At 37.9% G+C, this 23,282-nt stretch overlaps 2 protein-coding genes across 4 annotated transcripts in view; both read right to left on the bottom strand.

Annotated features, from left to right (window-relative positions):
- The window catches only part of LOC112468242, a 42,319-nt gene extending 39,208 nt beyond the window's left edge, over positions 1-3,111 (bottom strand). For all 3 annotated transcript variants that reach the window (XM_025037358.1, XM_025037359.1, XM_025037360.1), the window contains exon 1: positions 1,985-3,111. The gene's annotated coding sequence lies outside the window, so the exon portion shown is untranslated. The remainder of the gene's footprint in view (positions 1-1,984) is intronic.
- A 5,853-nt stretch (positions 3,112-8,964) lies between these two features.
- LOC112468239 (nose resistant to fluoxetine protein 6-like) overlaps positions 8,965-23,282 on the bottom strand; it is a 30,524-nt gene continuing 16,206 nt past the window's right edge. The window contains exons 4-13 of the mRNA XM_025037347.1: positions 14,610-14,869; positions 14,343-14,513; positions 13,916-14,009; positions 13,718-13,837; positions 13,432-13,597; positions 12,654-12,829; positions 11,766-11,895; positions 11,067-11,384; positions 10,184-10,357; positions 8,965-10,023 (exon numbers count right to left, since the gene is read on the bottom strand). Of these exons, the coding sequence (XP_024893115.1) occupies positions 10,232-10,357; positions 11,067-11,384; positions 11,766-11,895; positions 12,654-12,829; positions 13,432-13,597; positions 13,718-13,837; positions 13,916-14,009; positions 14,343-14,513; positions 14,610-14,869 (1,561 nt within the window). The 3' untranslated portion in view covers positions 8,965-10,023; positions 10,184-10,231. The remainder of the gene's footprint in view (positions 10,024-10,183; positions 10,358-11,066; positions 11,385-11,765; positions 11,896-12,653; positions 12,830-13,431; positions 13,598-13,717; positions 13,838-13,915; positions 14,010-14,342; positions 14,514-14,609; positions 14,870-23,282) is intronic.

The raw sequence follows: 23,282 nt of genomic DNA, 5'->3' as shown, positions 1-23,282 counted from the left end.
TAAGAAAAGTCAAAATGAAATTAATTCCGATTAAGCAAAGTTTTCGCGCTATTTTTCTTGCTGATTATGCCTTTTCGTTATGACAGATATTTACGTACGTTAAATTCATTTTTTGGATTATAAATGTCAATATTACTTTAAAATATATCTCTCTAATCGCATCGCAGCCGCATGTACCAAAGGGGTTAAAACGAAAGAAGAGGCCCATTATTTTTTCCACGTTTTTCCATTTTTTCCCTTTGCTTGTTGATTCTTTAAACCTATTTTATTTTCATTTAACTGGAGCCCTCCTGCAGGCGAGTTTTTTTGTCACCAATACGAATCGCTTGTGCGACGAGTCAACCGTGCGTTGCAAAGTAAATTGAATATCATTCATCGACATGCCGGTCTATTTCTATAGGGTCACTACTTAATTCCCATCGCGAGGGTGACCCTCGTGATTACACTCGATTTTTCGAAGATTTATGTAGACAGGACTTTTTTCTGTATATAACCTGTCGGTCTTTGATAAATGTTCTCCATTAAACGGTCCCGATATCACGTAGCAGATCATACAAAATGTGAGAAATGATGCACTCAGTGTTACTTTATTGGAATTAGCTGCTTTAATTGAACGTAATGGCGTCATTATAACGACACTAGGTAATAGGCAATTTCTTTTCGCAAAGAGCATCGGATGCTGTTCGAGAAAGTGTAGATAAAAAAAAAACTTAGCGATTTATCTTTGCCTACGATACACTCAGTATATTATTCGCACGTGGTATGTGCTGTGCTTTGCGATACCCGCGTTACGTGACCCGACATTCTCATGCACATGGCATTCTTGGAAAATATTAGCGAAATAAAATTGACGGATGTCGTGCATCCGAGAAGAACATTACGACTTTTGACGTGACAGAGGCAATATTTTATGACTGAAAGAGAATAAAAGAGCAATTTCTCAATCTGGAAATGATCCAGCATCTTTGTATCTCGCTTATTAAGCTTCATAGCGTGTGACGCGAGATAATGCTGCAAAAAGCGAGCAGTTCCCCGTCGGAACTGTTCGCAGTCGTGAATCAGCAGTGGGCGCGGGTATCGAAAGTCGATACATCATACTATGAAATGTGAACAGAAGCTCGCACAATTGGTAGAATTTTTGGATAATAAGTCAAACACAAAGTCACGTGAAAACGCCGTGTACACAAAATGCGGATATTTCGGATATAAGCTTTTTAGAGATGTAAGCTTGAAAAAGAAGAATTAATTTATATTTTATCGATTTGCAATACTTTGATATCTATAACGAATGAAATATCAAAAGATATGACCCAAATTTTATAAATTACAATCTAAAGATAATCACGCTGTTTTAAAAATAAAACTTTGTTTCTCTCTTCTATTTTGTAAAATTATAAAATTATATTTTATATTTCACTTTGTGATTTCATTTTCAGATATTAATATTATCGAATAAATATCTTACAAAGCAGCAATGCGTATAATTTAAAATCGAATGAGTATCCCTTATAAATGAATAATATGCATTATAGGCACTTACTATAAATATATATTAATATATGTTTATAATAGTTATCAATTTCTTCTAAATAAACGGTAAATTGTATAATACAATTGGAGGGGTTAAAGCCATAGTGGTGTAAATCAATTTTTTTGACCACTTTTTTTCTTCTTTTTTCAGACTGCATTTATAAACTGCATTTATAACTTAACTTGATATGTTAAAAAAAGTGACTTACACCACTATGGCTTTAACCCCTCCAATTATAAACAAACAATAATATTAATTTCCTATGATGAATATGATGTTGATTTCAATTAATTGCCGCAGCGTCAATTAATGTTCAGTTATTTAATATCTCGTCGTATCTATATGTACGCCGCACGTGTAACTCGCGTAATAACATGTTCGTGGCAGATACCGGAGGTATAGTATTACAATTCTAAATGAGAGATGACAGTTCGCGGACCGCAATTAACATACCTAGGAATTTATTGGACGCGAAATTCTTGCGATGCGAGCACTATGAAAATTTTCCGAGTGGTTGTCGCATCGGATCTTCCCTTGTTCATGCTCGGCTAACCTCGTGTATTCTCCTCGTTGTTCTTGTTGGAGAGACAGGAACATTAACCCTCGTGCATACTAACTTCCGTGAGACCTTCCTGGAGTCCTTCACCGAACATCACATTCGGCGGTCTGACGTGTCATGCTTTATACGTCAGCGCAGCGACTTCATAAATACGTTGCAATACTTTGGTACAAAATTTTCGTGACGTTCTTCATAGATCCTCGATAGTTCGACGTCTGCGTTTTTTTCTTAAACTTCAATTGCGAGTAAAAAAATTGTCTGGCCTTCGGAAATTATTCCTTCTTGGAATAATTTGGATATTTTCTTGGATACTTTCCGCGTGAATTACATAAGCGATGGGCCGGAATCACTGATTATTCCGAACAATACACATAATATTTAAAATATATATTTGTTAATTACACTTTTATTAAGCATATCGCTTGATTGATTTAAAGATGTACATTAATTTTTTATCGTCCAATACAAATCGGAGTTGGAGATGCTTAGAGAGAGAGAGAGAGAGAGAGAGAGAAAGAGATTGCTTAGAGATCGATTTCTCTCTGTCACCAGCACACACCAGCAGCGTATCCCCGGAAATTCACCAGTATAACTCCCAAATTCGTCGGTCGCGCGCCTATCAGTCGAGTCACGTCCGCGTTTTCTTCGGTTCCTTTCGCACGACTGAACTTTCAGAGTCGAGCCCTTTCTCGGTTTAGGCCGCGATTAATCATGGCTGTGTCCGACGCCTCATTTTCACATGCAAATTTTTTACGTGAAAAAATTTGAAACATTCCGAGACAGTTTATCGGACCGGAGTTTCTTCCATTTCGAGCAGTCTAGCAGAAGAGATCTGTCTTCCAGGTTTTTTTTAGGTTTGATCATTAGTTTTATAGTGATCGACGCATTTCGCGGCACGAATGTATTTACGTTTATTTGCAAAAATCGGACCCGATTTCTATCAGTCTTCAAACGATTTCCGAAAACCTCGTGCGTGTGTCGCGGGCACCGAAATTCGCATACAACTCGAGTTCCTCGACGGCTCTCGGCCGACTGACCGAAAACGAGGTTCTACCTCCCGTGCCTCGTTATCCGCGCATGTGCCACCGTAGATATATAACATGAGATTTTGGTGGTAAGTCTCTCGTAGAAAGATTACAGGACTGGCAATCGAATACACAGTTGATTCATTTAATTGTAAAAAAATGTGCTTGCGGTTCTGCAATTCGTTATTTCTTTGTACTTATTTACAATACGCACGTACATATATTTTGGTTTTGGAATAGTATTCAATTAGAATTTGAGATTTAAATAACAGAAATGGGTTTTTTAAGAGATAATTGTTAAATTAATTAACAATTACAAAGTTTAAAGTTCAATTAGAAACGTTACATTTTAGACTTACGCTTCTTCTTCTGTTCACTTTATTTAAAATAATTAGATTCTTTTTTTGTAATCAGTAATATTTCCGTGAATGTAATCTGGGACATGTAATATACTCGAGGTAATGCTATATTAATAAAAAATTTTAATATCGCGACAGACATGTATAAAGACAAACACAATGTAGAGAGATTGATGGTCTTGAATATTAATTCCGTTAAAGCTACCCAAAATCTCATCAGTCACCAATAAGTCCATGGGAGACTTTGCTTTCAAATTTCGATGAACTAGAATTCGATGAACATGCCCTTCGGGGATGATAATTAATCACGCCGCGTTTCTGTGAAATGAATTTTGTAAATCCCCGAGGATTTCTCCAGGTATACTCTCCATTTTTATTGAAAATACAATCTCTGTAACCTCCGGGAGAAAAGATTCGATCGGTAGAATCTATGGTAAATTTAGATATCGCATGCAAACACTGCAGTCCATACGGTCTATGAGCGCTTGGAAATTTCAGATTTTATTATATTTGTATAAATTCAGAATCCTATTATATTTGGATGGAATTTTGTAACGCATTACGTGCCGAACGAAAATTTATGTTAAAGAAACGGCTCGGAGGTAACCGCTTAACGAGAGAAATTTGCTTACGCGGAAATTCCCTCTTTAAGAGGTGTAACGTCGAAACGCATGTGTGAGCTGCAGCTCAGCGTGCTAATTACAAGAAGTTGCACCGGCCGGAAGTAGGTTACGTTAAGCTCGGTTAAGAATGCAGGCGGACACACTCATCAAAGTGAATGCGGAAAGCTCATAAGCATGGGTCTATGTGTGCGAACGGCGCATGCAAATGCATGTGCATTCCGATTACAAAATGGAACGAGGTACCGCGCTTTTCAATTTTGTAAAGAATTTAATTAATCACGTATTGCAACATTGCGTCGTATTTTTGCATCGTAAAGCTTTGTCATTTCTAAATTAGGTACATGTAAAATACCTAAATTGATGTGGCATAAATAGATATGCGTGTGGCATATTTTTATATAGTTTGTTCTTAAGGACGTTCACCGGCAAAATCGTTTTCTTAGAAATTTTCTTAAACTTTCAATATATGTTTAATTAAACGCGTTTTATACGTAGGTGCCCATTGCGGTACTAAAATTTGAGATATTCAGCTTCAAAGATTTTTAACACGGGATCCCTATGTTGAGCTCTCTCGACACGGACATTTTAATGAATAATAAATACAGTTTTCTTAGAATTTTTTTGAAAAAATAGTACAAGATGCCTCATATTATTAGTAACGTATGACAATAAAGTTCGATATAGCAAGCGGTATTTATTTTTGAGAAATAGTCGTCTAAAGAACACTATCGGACATAATTTTCGTCTGCTCGGAGGCAGGGAGAGGGAGAGATCACTGCGAGACTTGACAACGTTGCTACCGCTGCGACATATAGGTTAAGTAGAGAACGTCAAGATCTTATGGGCAACGTTATTTAAATCAAGTTATTTAATCTTTTTTCTTTATGAACCATTATTATTTACTTTTAGAATACTCAATAGACAAGTAGGACGTACTCATTTATGATTGGTATTGGAGAAATAGAAACGGAACAAAAATTTGCCAGATCGAGTAAAACTGCGCGGCTAGACGAGTTTCAGACGCGAGTTTCTTTTGCGCACGGAAGTAGTTGTCAACCATATCATTACTCCGTGCGTCTGAGTTGAGCACAACTGCCACCGGAGAACGTCTTTAATAACGCACATGATGCTATAACGATAATAATGCATAATTTAATTTAAGCTATATTCAAGCTATAGTGCGCTTAAACGACGAACGCGATCGAACACATATTATATCGCTTATGAATATGAATAGAACTATTGTATACGAAATTTGTTTGCAGTGCAGTGGGTTTTGTGTATCCGCACACATTTCGCGGTCTTCTCAAACCAATTTCCGCATTTCGCGATTCAGCCCAGGAAATGGAACTCTCCCATATGTGTTTAAACCGATCGTATAGAGAACGGAGTCCGAAAGAAAATTAATCATAAATTGTCAATATAGAGTAAAATATTTTTGTTTTTTTTTGCCTAGAACGTAATATGGATGATAAGCGTACCGTACAAAATTTGTCGGTAAAGAAATAGACCGGCAAAGAGCGTGCTGTATTTTTCGTCTGGACTTCCATTATGCAATTAAATTAAGTATTGTTGAATGAATCGGATATTAACTGGAACTTGCGATGCATTGAAAATGTACGGATATAGATCGAAAATACAAATGATTTTTAATTAATTTTTAATCAAACTTTTAGTTTAGTTTCGATCGAACGTTCGTTTTGTTTCGTTTATTTTAATGGCTGCGTTTACGTTCAAATGTCTCCGCTACTTGTGCGTGATAATTAAAGTGATATCGATTTTCTTAATGAGATGTCGAGTTTGTGGTTGCGTTGTCGTGCACGTGTCTTTACTCAGTTATGTTGTGGATTTAATCTGACAGTATCCACGTGCTACGAAAACACATCCGCAACCAACTCCGATGTTCTCCCATGTGTATGTATGTTCTCTCTCGCTCTCTCTCGCTCTCTTCTCCCCCCTCTCTCTTGTGTATGTGTGTATGTATGTGTGCATGGACAATGTCATTGCGGTAATGCACATAGAGGCTGCCACATTCGGTAACCGCAAAATCATGGCAAACGATTTTCGAATCTGTATTTCCGTTATATGCAATTTAGGAAAATTTAATACAGCTTTTACACTTTACACATTCTAGAGTAGCAAGTAACGCCAGGTGGGTTTAAATATTTCATTCGCGGTGTGCACATTCTCAAAGATTTATACATCGTGCAGTCAAAGTAGATATCAAATGTTAAACACATTAATATTTTTTTCTTAGGGCTCTTGCTGGCTCGATTGTCAAAGTCCGCGTTGACGGTGCACTCATTGTCACACTTGGTAAAATTATGAATTAAAAGGCATGAAAAATAACATTAAAAAGCTAAATTATTCTTGCAATCTGTACGTCATTTTTCGTTTTAGTGTTTTTATATTTGAAATAATTATCGTAGTATTAAAATACTCCCATTTTATTATAATTTAATATACAAACATATTCATTTCAATTCGGCAACTGTCAAACAGCTTGTTTTCGTCCTTGATTAGACACAATTCAGTTCGACATATGTGGGGTCATTTATTAATTATCTAGACAAATGGGGAGTTTTCAGTACATTTTATAAGTCTATTCTATCGATTACGAACGTTATTTCATTGCAAAACATTTTTATTTTAATGTACTTTGCAAGATTTTTTTTTCACGATATCATTTCTCGCTTCTGACGTCATCAATTTAACAATAAGATGGTTACAGTGAGTGAACAAGAGCCTTAAAGAAATTTTATGTACATTTTGTATTTATGTTTTAATAAATGCTGCATTGTAATAAGTTCGACAACTAGTATAGCGCTAAGAAACCATTCGCATTTTATTCATACTCAAGAAAGAAAGGAAACATTATCAATTTACCAGTTCTCAAAGTGGATTTTCTTGAAAGTTAAACTTCGCGTGCGAAAAAGAAAGTTTATTCTGTACTTTCGAATTATTTTTGCACAATCTCTTTCCCGTTCTTTTATAATATCACGATTTCGGTCGCACCCTATGCACCGAAATTATTAATGAATGCACATATTAATGGATAGAAAAGAGTAATATAGGGCCATTTGCTGAAATAGGATGGATATCGATCTCAAGAGCGACCTTAATTCTTCAGCAATTTTCTCTTGTGTGCGTGTTGGTGTCGGACCCCAGATGGTGGATACTACACAGGCTTTGGTTGGCTAAAGATTTATCACTCCACGAAACTGTATCGTCAGCGGAAGGCGTTTTGCTCAGCGTTTAAATGCTACAATTAGCTCTTAAAAGGCGCAAATGGTGACGCTCTAATTAATCTGCTACGTTTATTTCAAGTAAACTCTGTTTGTTAAACACCGTCATGAAAATTCAGTGAAAAATCGTCGCTAATCTCGTCCAGTATCTTGAGAGGTTAATTTTATATCTATGGGTGTAAATTTTAATACCGCCAGTTTATCTTGTATCGCAGATTATATATCTTACGTATTTGTTAGCACATCTAAATGCGTACGCACGTATCAGTAATTCATTAATTGGGGTTTTACTGATTAATAATTGATCCTTTATGATATCTAGCCCTCCATTTTTACATTCCAAAAAAAATTTTGAAGAAAGAACCTAACGTTAATAAATAATATTATCTTTTCGCTGCAACGTTTTCTAAAGCTGAAATTAAAAACATCTTACTGCTATACTATGAAGTTTCACCGGAAATATGTGTTCGGCAATTTCCGACGACAAGAGTGTTATGGATTTTTCTAGTAATCAATGTTTACTCGGTATGCATTATGGTACAACAATATGTTAAACGTTCTACTAACATATTCACATATTATTTCTATTATTTCTCCGCTCTGTTAGTTCCTATATATACGACGAGTAAACGTGACATGTGCAAAATAAGGTAGAGATGAAACTGGAAATGTGCTTACCGGGCAGAAGTGAGAAGTATCGTAGATATTGTACATTCCTTCGCGCTTGCATAATATATCGTGTGTAATACAAATTTTATCAAATATAATCTAAACGATTATATTTGATCAAGCGGAATTAATTGTTAACGACATTAATCTACAAAAGGAAGCTTTAAATATGTTATACTTGAAATATAACAACCCATTCATCAAAATTAATTTGAAATTTTAGGAACGGAATTAAATATGAAGTTCATCGGTCAATCAAGTCGAAAATTCCAAATGAAGAATCGCGATTTTAAATACATTAATCAATTATTATTTTAATATTTAACAAATGTAATTAAATTGCTGCAAGAAATGGGACGAGCTAAATTCCATCCGAATGTTGCATATTTATGGATTAATTTAGCCATTCATCATCTTGCAATGACGAACGGTCGCATCTCTGAAGGAACTTGAAATTATTTTCGCGTCTGCAGCAGGCAGATAACGCGTTCAAATGCAATGTCCGGAGATGCCTAGCTCCTGAAGCATCGAAAATCAATTTGCGACATGCGCCTCCTTTCACGTCACGCATCGCTTTCTGGTCGCTATAAGCAGGAGGAGAAAGCCTTTGTGCGTCCAGATACGATAGGAAGTCAATGATAAGCAAACCTGAGACTTATTTGAATTTGATAATAGACAACAGTGGCAAATTGATTTCCATCACAAGGACTCTAAAAACTTACTTTTAAATATTATTTAATACCGTTTGCAGTGGTATGTTAAATTTTGTATTATTTGCGATAACGCAGTACGCAATAATAGATTTAAAATATATTTTAAAATATATTTTATCATAGTAGGGTAAAATGTATAAAATTGTGAAGTGTGAGAAGGTAATCGAATGTAGTCGTTTAACGTAAATTGCTTTCTTTTCAAGTTTTTTTATATTTATTGATATACATATATATGTAAAAGTAATGTATTTTTTCTATTTTTTTCTATTTTGTACTGTACAACGTATTTTTCGCTTTTTCTTTCGTTATTCAACCGTCGGCGATGGTTCCGCGTGGTACGCATAAATTCTGGAACAAACGCATCACACATGCTTTTTTTCTATTTCTTTACACGCTGACTGAATTTATTATATCAGTTTGACAATGAGCTGCCAAATACGCGATGAAAACACTGCATTTTTTCACACATTGCCGTAGCCCGCTTATTTATTTTCTACACAAAAAACTATATCAAAGATTGATACACATATTACAATATACCCAATGTGTTGCATGCTTAAACGCTTTTTGTTGTTTATACCCTGTTTTATATAGATTTACGGCTTCCATCCTAGATTTTTCCCTCATTCACACGCGACATGATAGATTCGCGGCTTATATGACGCGAGAAAAGTCTCGCAACACGCTATGTGACTTTATATTGTATTGTTGGCGGCTTACGCTTTCTCGGACACGTTTTCCTCTATCCATTACGTAAATATAGGATTGTTGCACTAGCAGGTGTTGTTTAATACGTAATTATTATCGTGTTAAAATCAAAAGATATATAATTCACGTGTATTCGGTCTCATTTCAACTGTTAACTCTGCGAGAACTATTACAAATATACTGTCCCCGAAATTCAAAACTTTTTGACTCGACAAAAGCTGACAAAACTTTGTATTTATGTCAGTTGGTTTTAATTTTTTATATATCTTCACTTTGTGATATTTTATTTCTGGAATGATTAATTAAACGTTTTCATGTTTTGTTTCTCCCCGTACCTTTCGTTTATAATTGTGATAAATTGATTTGTGAGGAATTTAGATTTTTGCATGTCTTGCAAAAAAAGATCTCAACATCAGGGAGTTAAGACTTATCGTATCACATAAATTATCACCAAATGTTCACATTATTATCGAGAATTGTCAAATGTCACAACGCTATGGTCACAAATAAAGATGAACTTTTCCGTCGTGGAAAAGTGTTCGGTGATTTTCATCTTTGCTTTGAGATTCAGATTTGGAGCAATGTCATTACCTGTAAGAAGTATAGCTATATCAATAAATCGATCAATATTATCCATTATCGTGCTTAAATTATGCGGTTATCGCTCACGCGATAAGCGACAAATGCATAGTTGCAACATACAGTCATTATCTATCTGATAATTTCACGTACATAATTTCTACATACTTACTGTGCTGGAAAATCGCATTTATTCCTCTATCAGGCGAACGATCGCATTCTATCTCGCCCTCTTCTTCGAGGTAAATGCAATTTTCAACAAAGTTACCACTGGCGCTTCGAGAGCGAGAGAAATGCAGAACGACAGGCAGTACGAGGCTACTAAATTGCCGAAATAGAGGATAAGCTGCGGAAGAAATATGCATAGCACTTAATATAATTCTTGTATTGCAAATTAGAATAAATTGAACTGGAATATTTTATTTTAAGATTCTAAAAGTGGTATCTGTTATATAGAATGTTTCGTTAAAAGTGTAATCGAGAAGAGAATGTTTTTACGTGAGAAAAGAAGTTGAAAATGTAAAATAATATTCTATTTATATAAAAACCAGATGTATGTATATGACATTTTATAATTAGCTTTTATATTGCAAGTTTATATTTTATGTAATATTTTCAAAAGTGCGATATTGAGTTTTTTTATTCTATTATAAAAGGAGATACTGTGCATATGACATTTTATAATTAGCTTTTATTTTGCATGTTTATATTATATGTAATATTTTCAAAAGTAATATTGAATTTTTTAATTTATATCTTAATAATTATCACTACTTATCGTTGAGATATATCGAACAATTTGTGTCACGAAGTAATTAAAAGCTATTCAATTTATAAGCGATAAAAAATATCTGAGAACTATTGACTTTCTGTATTTTTTTTTTAAATTGTCTATCATAAAAATAAAGTCACGTATAAAATTTTAAAATTTCTATTTTACGTATGTTATTTATTTTTCCGTATAGAAGTACTATGACATTACGTACGGATCCTTCTATGTGAAAATTATGTAGCAATACGAACTTCATGATCAGAAAATCTTCCTTTTATCTTACCACCATCCCATTATGGAGATGCAGCGGCCCGTCCATCTGTGTAGTCGTGATCATCATGATAACAGGATGCACTAGGTAAGCGCAATACGTGAGTCTCGAGAGAGGATACATTAGTCGTAGCGAAAGCAAACTGTCGATCATTCGGGCTGACCCTGTGCAACATTGGATCACGATAAAAGCCACGGCCATCGCCCATGCGGTGTGTCCTAAGGCAGCATATACGGAGCTCACCATCACCGTCAAATTTCCGGGGTATAGTCCATACACCACCGAGAACATAATGGCCGCGGACAGTATCCACCCGATTAATTCCGCTCCCTGTGGAATTCAGATTCTGTTAGTTTCACAGAAAGAATTTCACGCTGAAAAAACAACGCGCAATATATATGAGTAGATAGCACCGTTAACAATCTTCGTAGTTTAAGGGTACTCAAAATTACAATGGAAATTACTCGTATCAAGATATTTATCGTTTTACATTTTACGCAATCATTTTTAATCATCTTATTGTTCGCAGCCTTCGTCGCGCATATTATATATTATAAATACACGGATTATGCAATTGTTCGGCAAATCCGCATTATCGCGTCATTATCGCGCCGGCGAGGCGTACGCGCGAATATATCGCTGACTGATTGGCTAAATGATTAACCCGATAGCGCAAAACCGCTTGGGAATAGTGTGTTTCGAAATGCTCACCATAGGTAGCTTCAGCTGGCATTTGGTTTTGAAGAGAATGTAACCGCTAATCGTGCCGATGAAATACGGGCCCGCTCTTAGCCAGGGTTTATCGTAGAGTTCATCGAATAGGGCAAACGGCTCTTGGATCCTGTGTCGAAGTGTTGATAAAGGAATTAAGTGTGTACGCAATATCGCGCGCGCGGTGAAATTGCCGCATCCGCGTCGGGCGGGCGAATAATGCAAAGTACAATGTCTACAATAGGCACGCGCATCGCCATGAAGCTGTCTGAAATGAAAGCCTGCTTCCAATTACAGGCGATGGTTCGACAGATACCTGGGCTTATTGCATTGTTCCTCCACCCCGTATTCCACCCAGTTCCGAATAAAAAGACCGAGGGACTTTATTCAATGGGAGAGCAAGTCATACGGGCGTCGTATAAGAGGCTGTGTATTCCAATTGTTGCGTTTCATTGAATAGCCGTGAAAGGCCTTTGTTACATTGAAATTGTTTCTCTCGTTAATATAATTAAGATTCTCTGCGAACTGATTATAAACAATTTCAACGAATTGACTCGATACAATTAAATAATAAACTCACTCCCGAAATAACAAGACATATTTTTAAGCGTAATTTTTTAATTAATATTTTTTATCTTGTTTTTCTTAGAATTCTTACTTCTCATTTTATCTGATTTCTTAGATAAATATTTTTTTTTAAAACTGTCTTGCTATAAATTAGTCGTGCGCATTAATATTCATGATACCTATAGCGAAGTAATAAGTATCGTTAATATTATGCGGCGTTAACTTATTACAAGCGTATCGTTTACCGCAGCAAACTCGGAGAAAGCGCGAAATGTGTGACGACACGTGTGTAATATCGATCGGTAGTCTCCAAGACATTACCTGGCTATGTAATCATTGCTGTAGGCTATCGAGAACGTAGTGAACCACGAAGAGACGATCAGCAGCGAAACGATAGCGACCGCGGTCTTGAAATATTTCACCGAGAGCAAAAGAAGAAGTATCCCAAGGACGTAGAACTGCGTGTCGTTTGCCATGTACCAGCTCCACATCATGCACTAGAAAGTTATTAATGTAATAGGCGCGAATCAATTGCCGAGCAGATATTGCATCGCGACGGGATTGCGAAAGTAAAGAGAACTAGGGCACACGGAGAGGAAAATTCAGGCGCGCGCGTCGCGGCAAAGGCGAGACGCATTAAATATCGCTTTGACGTAAAAACCGATCCTTACGGGTTCTCTCTACCTATCGCTCGTCGAAAGTACGTTGTTAACTCGTTTTTTACATAACCGCGTATTACGCAATATTCTTCGTTACCCGTATTTATTGTATCATCAATAACTTAAGGCACCGTTGTTTCGAAAGCAGCATTAAAATAATTTCGCAATCTCTTTTTTCAATCCGTTATCTTTCGGTAATTATAACACTTAATAACGTTTTTTTTAGCGTTATGGGGTCAATATTTTTTTCAATTTTCTAAAAAAGAAAAAAATATATATATACAATATATAAAAATACGTATTCGGCGCGAATGGTGTTACAAAATGAGTGCATGTGAGAAGTTTTATGTTTCGTCGAAAGCTTTGGCTCATAAGATACACAATAACGTGAAAAAAAAGGAAAGGAAACATTAGGATAAGCAGAACATAAATCATCTTACCATTTCCGTGCGCGGATATAGCGAGTTCAAATATAGCGCGTTTCGCCACCAGAACTTTTCGCAGGTCAGGTGATCGATAATAACGGGCGAAAAGACTGTCTTCGCCTGGGCTTGTTTTATAGCGATCTCGTTCATCCCCAGCACAAACAGATAAGCTGGTGTCAATCTTCGTGAAAACACAGACAAAGAGATCAAGATAAGAACTGTATATCATATATAACTTATCCGGAATTGAATTGCTTTTCTCTCTCAACGGAAGGAATTATATAACGCCTGAAATAGATACCTGACAAATCGGTATAAAATCATGATAACGAATTTGGTGAAGCTCGTCTTCAAAAAGTTGCCCTTCTCTATATTGAGATTGCCCAAGGATCGGTAGAAAAGTATCGTCACCAACAATCCACTGTCAATACAATTGTCGAAAATTAATTTCTGGTATTAGTGAGATAAAATGTTTATTGACGTACATTGTGTTCGTTACCTAATAAAGAAGAAAGTGTCCACGGAAAATGTCGCGTTGCTGACGGTCTGGAACATGAAATTCCTTTCTGTGACCGTTCGCAATGTCTTGTTCTCTGCAAAGCGTAATGAGGAAACACTTAATCGCGGAATTGTCGGGTGAAAGTATATACGCGTATAAAGCGAGGAAGAGAGGCTTCGATTATCCGCCGATCGGGAAACCTGATACATCCCCATTACATCATAACGTCTATCAGTTGCATCGAGTGCCACTTATAGAAAGTAGAGCGATCAAATTAGTTTGAAGCGTTGTTAATGAGAAACAAAATTATCCCATGCCATTATCTCCGACGCTTCTCGTTTTACGCTTCTACACTTCCACGCTTTCTGCCGTTAAACGTTCGTTCGTTTTGGAAAGTCGTTATTTTTGCAACTCTCACGGAAATTACCAGCGATCGAGAAGACCTGAATGTACGTGTGCACCATGATAACCCATCCCAAGGAGAACACGCGAAGTCCGTGGAGACAAGTCAGACTGTCTTTGGCCGCAGGCTCGGTGCTGATGATCCTACTTCCGTTGACGATGGGGCTGAACGCGAGTAAAAATTTTAGCCAGAATCCTGAAAAAAGTGGCGACAAAAATTGCGTTGAAGAATTTTTAAGGATATATCCGACGCGATAAGGTGCCGATAGAGATGTAGATATACGCCATTAACCTTGGCTACAATCCTTTCTTTGAACGGGGCTCTCTTTTTGCGGATGTTTCCTCCCCTTTTCGATCAGCTCTTGATCGTTTTCCTGTCCCATCGAGATCCTGCGCTCTTGATTCAGATTCAGATTCTTGTCGATAAAATCGTTGGTTTTGTCATTGTTATTCGACACGCTCGAAGACTCGATGTCCCTCGCGAGGGGAAGCGATCTGTATTCGTACACGACCGCGCAGATCATCAGCATCAATATCGCGCTGCCGATGGCCCTGAAACGATAGTATAGTTTATCGTGAGTAAAGTAAATCTACAATGAAAGCGACAACAAGACGTATCAAGAGTGTATATGTATATGTAATAATATATTTTTATTTTCTTGATCTTTTTTACTGCTTCGCGTGAAACATCATTACGAAATTGTGCGCAGTGTAGGAAACAAATATATATTTCTTCCTCGATTGCTCGGAAACTTTCTCGCCTAACAGAGTTATCGCAAAGTTGAACATGAATACGAAGTATTAACACTGTATTACTGAATACACATATTGCGAGTGGGACTAAAAGATTAAATGTACCGGCGACAGTAGAAATTCACTGTCTTTCGAGGCGTGTTTAGTCGCAGTTTTACATCAGAGCTCATAAAATGAAGACGCAAGGTGTATTCTATAGTCGTGTATCGCTTTTGTCCCTCGCTAACAATACTAACTTCTGCATTCAGCACGTATGCATTGTATCGCAAAGGGATGTGCGCTTATACGATGTTAGTGCTCACATGCTCTACGCAGTCTACGCGGCTGGTTTCGCAAATCAATTCGCATGTCGCTCAAACTGATGGCAACGGCGTTAGAAAATTTCAAGGACCAAAGGACCAGTACGAATCAATTTAATAATCAAATATCACCGAGAGTACGCTGTACATTCGCGTTAACTTTTTCAATTTCCGGCGTACTCCGGCTCTGTGTATATAGTCGCCGGAGCCGAAGAGCTTAATGTTCCGGGAAATTAAATTCGGAAAACTACTCGGTGCGATTTTCCGCGGTCGCTCCCACGGAAATTTAATCTTTTCAGAAATTATGTAATAATCCTCTGTCTTAATTACGACGAAAAGCAAAGCACATATGTGTTCCCACAGTCTATTCATTATTGAATACAATGAATATTCGTTGAAGTGCAAAACAGAAGAAAGGAGAAAAAGGGAGAGTTTACACGTAATATTTTAAAAGATTTGCTTTCTTAAACGAAGATACGGTTGACTCTTTCCTTGTATAAAAACTTTTTATAACAATGTTAAAATTTATATCTTAATTGCAACAAGTTTTCATAACTCAATGTAATTCGCGGTGCAATTCGCATGCAGTTCTAAATTATGACGAATCCCGGGCGCGATCCTCATTGATTCGGTTAATCACGAGTGAATCCGACAGTTTCGCGATGAAAAATTGACATGTCCGTGCTTCATTACGGAACTACGCTGGACGTGATATCGAATTTTCGCGTTGAAGATTATGTGCACAATTGGGATTTATAATTGATAGACATGCTACGGAGTAAGTAATTAGAGAGGATTTAATAACACGCCCATATTTTATAAATTCATTTTTTATGAATCGATTTTCTCTCAAACTGATTGACACATATTATCAAGAATTATTGAAAAAATTTTAATTGATATGTTAACACATAGTGTGACACAAAATTATAGGTATTTTTTTTAAACAACAAGGAGTCTATATTATCTTTGAATTTTTATATATAATTTCTATTTATGTTTATATTTAATGCATATATCTGATTGTGTGAAATCAAAAAGAGTTATTTTATATAGAAATATCCTACGTGTGTATATTTCCGTATCATCGACTACCAGAAAATTACGAACGGGAATTGGCGGATAAAGCGGAATCGGACAATGAATTTCGCAGTTACGGACCGCGCACTTATTTTCGGGGCTAACGGCCGAACGAACTTCCGCTTTATATCTCCTTGTCGACTTTAAATTATTATTCCTGTCGGAACACACTCCGAACACACGAGAGGAGGCTTTTGCGGATTTCTTTCTCCTCCCCGCGGCACATTTGTGCACAGCTTAAATGCGGTTCGCCGCACGAAATAGAATGGCAACAGGCTTTCTTTTTTCTCTCTCTTGTTTCTCTCTCTTTTTTTTTAGATTTGACCCATTTTAACACGCTATGCGCGAATTTCGACAAAGAGAAAGAAACAGGCGATCTAGACGCGAGGCGAAGAAACAAAAGTTTCTCAAACGAAGTTTTGTTGCGACCCTTTTTCGCCTTCTTCCACTTCTTCTCTTTCTCTTTTCCTTTCTCCTTTGTCTTTCTCACGTATCTCGCATTTTCGCTGTTCTGATTTAATCCTTTGGCCACCGCCGTCGCGTTTGTAACTTTCGTTCGCTAAAGATACTTTTTTCTCATTTTTTTAAACGAAGTATTGAACGCGTGCAATGAAATAAATCGCAGATCTTCGATAACTGTCTCGAAGCTTTTGTATATATATGGTATAGTTGTTACAAATAAATGACGCAAAACAACTTTCTTTCGTATAACTTGTCCGTAATTGTCTTTTTATATTTTATTTATTTCAGAGCCTGATGGTTTGCTGCATCGGTTTCTGGTGAGTCAGTTCAGCTTACTTAACTCGCTATCATACATCCGTTCACTTTATATCAGCGGGGCTTTCGTTTCGTGTCACCATCAGTTAAACTCTCATACGATTTGCTCCCGTTTCCTCGCTTCCTTTCTGATATCCTCTCGTTTATCACCGCGCGGTGGGGAAACGTGAGGATATTTACCACACAGTCGCAATTGCGTGCACGTTGACAACATGTTGAAAGTTACGCGCTTATCGCAAGGTTACAGTGTTCTCGGAATACGCCCACGTGCACGAGGTCGCATATATTATAATATGAAATTAAAATTAAAATTAAGAAACAGCGAAAGAGCTCAATAATATCATTTGACGATATTGCAATCGGAGATGTTGCTAACTCTGTCGAAATTTTACGCGGGATAAACGGGCTACTGTATGCCGTTAATAATGCGGCCGCTCATCCGACTCGTTTTCCACCTCGAATGCAATCTATTGGTACCCGAACTCGCCTCGGGACACAATTTGCATCCGCCGCGGCCCGCATTCTGCCGGAATGCAGACGATAGCGCGAACGCACTTTCACGTGTGCAACCGGGGGCTTTCTATAATCTTGCGTAATAGGTCCACAACGTGCGTGCAAGTGCGCGCGATGCACGGTCGGCCCGGTGCATAATTGCACACCGGTGCGCCGGACATTACGTGTACGTCGCTCTCTTGAGGGTCAGCTGTTCAACTGAGCGATAATTTCCTTCTAGTTCCGTCAGAGAGTGATCTAGTGTATTTTTATTTTCATTTCCGTTAACTGATTCATTGAATTTATAACTTGTCCGATTAATAAAAATCAAAGCGATTGAAAAAAAAAAAAAAAACTTGAAAACGAGATACGACTTATTCGTAGCAATTGTAACGTAAAACCATTTCTATTGAATGTTTGCATTGTGTTTAGAATTGTGTTGAAAAATAAACTGTTTGTCACGTCGTCTTGTTTGTTCGCCGTGCAACAAACCGTTCTACGTGTAAATATTATCTTCGGCTTGTGCATGAACAACGGATATCGCGTAAACTATGGTCGAAGTACCTATACCGAAGCGGTTTATATTAAAGTTTAAGAGACCGCACATAACGTTTCGAGCCACGAAGCTCTTGGACGCAACACGATATACAGTCGGCGTTATCCAGAGCGATTTTTGAAGAATTACGCGCTGAGAGTTGTGACGTATTGCAACCAGAAGGATTATTTACGACCCATGCGTTTTCTCCCTCATTTCAAGCGACTCGGTAAACTGGGTTTCCATGCCATACAGCTATCTTGAGATTTCAGGTTGTAATACGTTATTCATCTGACTTTTTCGTTGTATATCGTGAATTGCATATATATTTAATCATTTATGATATTTTCATCGCATTTTATATTTATATTTTTTATCATTATGTATATTTCAATACAACTGCTTTTAATTTTTACTCTTGCATTAAATCCTCGTGTTTGTTGCGATGGATTTTACATCGTAACGAAGGTTTTGTATAAAGGTTTTAACAGGAAAATCGTAATCGTTTAGCGCAGCCCGTTAAGCATTAACGATAATTTGCAACGCGGACAGCGGTATACTACTTTATAGAATACTTCGTCCTTGGTAAACGTTGTATTAACGCTGTAATTATTTAACGCAATTTTACGGCTTACACTCCGACATTATGGATTAGAGAGGCCATCGCGAGGTGAAGCAACCTTTATCGATTGGTAATTTAAGCTGTAATAACTTAACGCGCGTGTCGCGTCGTCGTGTGGAGCCTTGTTTATCACGTTTGATTTATCCGTGTTGTCTCAGGCCGCACTTAGGAGACTACGAAATTTTTCATTTTCCATCTCGTCGTTGAAATTGCTTCGTAGATATTTCACTCAATAATAAATACGAGCCGACGTTCGTTGTCGTTTAAACGCGCGACTAATTGAATTACTTTCGTAACGCAACGGCGCGGTGTAGTCCGATTTGTTTGTCAAATCTCAAATCCGGGAGATTCGATGCACTCTTATCCATTCGGGCCGCCCGTAATTCCTTTCGAAGCGAATCGGGAAACGATGCGTATCTGAAAGCCGTGAAACTTTTCATGAGCAAATTTGCGGGAACCAGTCTCTCTATGTGCCGACGCGGAATAACTTTTTAAGGCAGGCCGTATGAGCCGCTAAATCGGGCCATTAGATTGTAACTCTCCTTGGAAGTTGAACCGCGCGCAATTTTCCCGCGGCGAACAATCTCGCGTTGTGTGTGTGTGTGCGTGTGTGTGTGTGTATGTTTCGTTCTCGTTAACTTCATATCGTTATTATGCATTACGCGCAAGGACACGAACGCGTCGCGTTGTTCTGCAATAATAGTTGCAACTGGGGCGTATCGTGGCATCATCGAGGGTTCAAACGATTCTCCCAGTATGCTCGCGCGAACATTTAAATCGTCAGGCAATATGCAGTTTTCTTATACGAACGTTCGTTCTTGCGATCCCGTTCGTTAACATTGGACGGTGTTAAAAACTAACCGAGTTACTTTCGTTGAATGTCGGGTTGACGATCTCATTAGTTATATCGTACTTGCTCAAGTTGAGCAAGACGTAATCCAGTTTTATCCCAATTTGCTTCACTCGGTGCGAGTTAACACGACGTTGAATTACATCGTCCGTATATATCTGCAAAAACACCGTCCATCTGAATTCTATCGCTCGGTAACGAGTATACGAATTTTATGCAATATGTGTGCGCGGCCTTTTTACAATTTCTTCGAATTCTGCGACCGACATTCCTTGCGCCGGTATAAGAAATAACGTTATTGCAAAACACGGATTGATGTAATACACCGCAACACGGGCCGATGCAGAAAATTGGCCGTCCGCGCGGAATTATTATTGGCGTCGCGCGTCAGTTTTTTGCCAGCGCCTTCGGCGGCACGTATGGCGTTCGGCAATCGGCGATTCAATCGGATGCTTTGTAATATATTACGATTTATGCAATACGCGGTTTCCTGGGTGCATGGTAGGCGTAAATGATTAACGTTCTGTAACGTTGAGAAAAAGTTTTTGCTTTCCTGTATCATGCATTTAATCGGTGACTCACAATTAGCTGCGTAACGCTAACCATTTAAATAGTATCATGCTGCCTTTACGCAATCATAATACTATATGTGTACGTAATATTGTAATATCATGATAATTCTGGTTAATCGTCTAACGATTGTGAGCGCAGTATATGGTATGCCTGAGAAATAATCTACCATCGTATCGTGTGATTTCTCTCTTGACGAGAATTTAACGCAATCTGTCGTCAACTACACTATAAATTCATAGGGTTAAATTAAACTCAATTTTGAGTAACTTTAACTATTCCATAGGTCGTCACTGCTCCTACTCAATACGTAGTTAATTTAACTAAAACAATGTTAATTTGACTAAACCAATGGAATTAAAATAATCCTATTTTGTTTTAAACAAATAAATTTTAACGCACATGGTAGTTAAAAATATAGCAAAATAAATCTAACTCATGGTATTGGTTTAAATTTCATCCTCTAACCTTTAACAATATACACTTGAGTTACCTTTTTACTTCTTAATTCGTAGATTATTTACATGTAACTTACGATATTTTATTACATTTGCGATGTTTATCGAAGACGGTGAATAAAAACGGCTATTTATGAATGAACATTAATAGCACCGTGCATGAATGTGACAAGCCAATGATCACTACGACTCGGCAACGTCTCATTTACATGCATAATACGAAAAGGATGCGGTTGAGATAATCGCGGTGAATCAATGAAATATGCATTTCTTCAAAATGCAACTCCAGCGTGGAGACGCGAAGCACGGATCGGGGATCGCATGTCGCGAGATCGCGTGCAATTTATTGCGCGATATACATATATAGACTAGGATCGCGATAGCGCGATGAACGTCCCGTTCTTATTAGGCGCGGTCAGTTTTCAGCGCTAACCGGGGAGTTATGCAATTTACATTACATTTACAGCAAGAGCAGCCGGCGCACGTTTATACGCCGCGGTAACGAAATGCCGGGAGTCGGGAGTTAGAAAAGACTGATGGTGACACGTTGGCGCGGTTGCATCGTCCGCGCGGGTCTGTGCAACGGACACTTGCTCAATTTGACATCCGTGTCATACCCCGGCTGTTTGCGTTTGCCTTGTTTGTCGAACACCGCCAGATCGCACGAGCGCCATTATGCAACCGATCGACGGTCGTAATTCTCTCCTTTCGATTAGATGAGCGACGCGAGTCGTAAGTGAGTGAAACGCAACGAAAGTAAGCATGCTAACCAACGTTTGGCACTGACTCCGAACAGTCGGTGTCGCCGATTTTTTTCTTCCCAGGCAGGCGTAAATTAGAAAACTTGACGCAAAAGGAAAGGGAAGGAAAGGAGGCTTTTCTTACGACCTGTCCCGCGTTCTTCTTTCGGCGTTCTTCGGCCGTTCGTGCGGTACATACCTACGACGTAAACTTTGCTCTCTCGGGCTTCGTTCCAAATTGCGAAATACCAAGGACGTCCAGTTAAGGCATATCAAAGTTACATAACAAATAACCCAAGTTAAATTGGGTATTATCTCTCATAAATAATAGCTTCTTGATTGAGTTTGCGTTGAGCTGTTTTGCATTTGTTTTCTGTACAACTCTAGGCGAAACGCGTATCCGTATAATTCATATTACGAATTAAGCCCTTTCGCTTGTAAATATATCGACCGTAATTCGCGTAATGGAATGCAATGGTGATGCTAGGTATCATCCGAGAACTGTGCGATAAATCTCGTGGTATCGATTCATTGCCATGGCATTAATGTAGCGTGTGCGGTCGGCTAAACGCAGGGTGCAAACTCGTTGAGCTTGCGCGATTGCCACTTGCACTCCCGGCAATTATAACCGTTCACGTGTGCAACATAGTTCCCGCACTTTCTTTTCGCAAGTGGTACGCTTACGCGCTCACATAACCGACTACGTCAGATGCGCATAAACCATATTTCGCGTGCGGCTATCTCGACCGCGTAATTAATAATCTGGCGGCGTGGCGTATATGTGCCGGCGATAATAATACCGTTCCCATCGAGCCGAATAGAAAACAGCGCCGGACAAAGTACAACTTTCGATCAGAAAGCAGGAAAAACGAGAGAGTTCGAAAGACGGGGGATCCGTTTACGTGCCTATCTCCGTTCCGGTTAACGAGGCTCCGAAACTTCGGGTGTATATAACCAAAGTTTGACTGCAATCCGTAGTCGAAATTAGCCAACCCTGCCGAACTCTTGCTTTCACTCGCACGTCAGGGATATCGAGCGACATAACTACTGTCGTGGATTGAACTCTTCGAATGCCCTAATTGCCAGTGCACGAGAACAGTACGTACTCCTCGGTCTTTCGGTTCGGTTCGACGCAGTTTCTAACTTAGGCAGCGGGAGCTTAAACTAATTTCCATTCGTAGATTTAGGAGTATAATTCGTTTGTAGAGCTGACTATTTTAATCCGCTCCTATGAGACACAATTCGATTGGGAGAATTTATGATAACTGCATTTACGTCGCTAAAACGTACACAATTGGAAAATTTGTGTTAAATGTAACATAAATCAATGTCCCAAACGGTCTACTCAAATGTTTGTGTCAATTTAACACAATATGGATGTATTAAATGGTAACACTGATACTATGTTAATATTTGAACGGAAAAGAAATGTAATTTCGGTTGTAATTTGACGTTAATTGTGTGTACAATTAACATAACTTTATGTTGAATTATCCCCACTTCTGTTATAGAGTAAAATCAACGCTCTTTTTCTGTAAATTATGTTACTTTAACTTATTTTTTTAATTATTTTAGTAATTTTACATTTTATATTTGTTAAGTTTAATTAACATAACAGACATATGTTAAATCTACACATGTATATGTTGATTACTTTACACAAAAACTTTAACCAGCAGATTTTTTCACAAAAGTATAGAAATTTTCCAACAGTGTAAAATACATAGTATCAGCAGTATTAATTTCTTATATACGAAAATGCAAAAAAATATATGAAAAATTTACGAAA

The sequence above is a fragment of the Temnothorax curvispinosus genome, unplaced genomic scaffold, assembly GCF_003070985.1.
Source record: "Temnothorax curvispinosus isolate PA1 unplaced genomic scaffold, ASM307098v1 QBEX01018237.1, whole genome shotgun sequence".
Taxonomy (NCBI): domain Eukaryota; kingdom Metazoa; phylum Arthropoda; class Insecta; order Hymenoptera; family Formicidae; genus Temnothorax; species Temnothorax curvispinosus.
The sequence above is the reverse complement of the archived record's forward strand: the minus strand, read 5'-3'. Positions and strand labels throughout refer to the sequence as shown.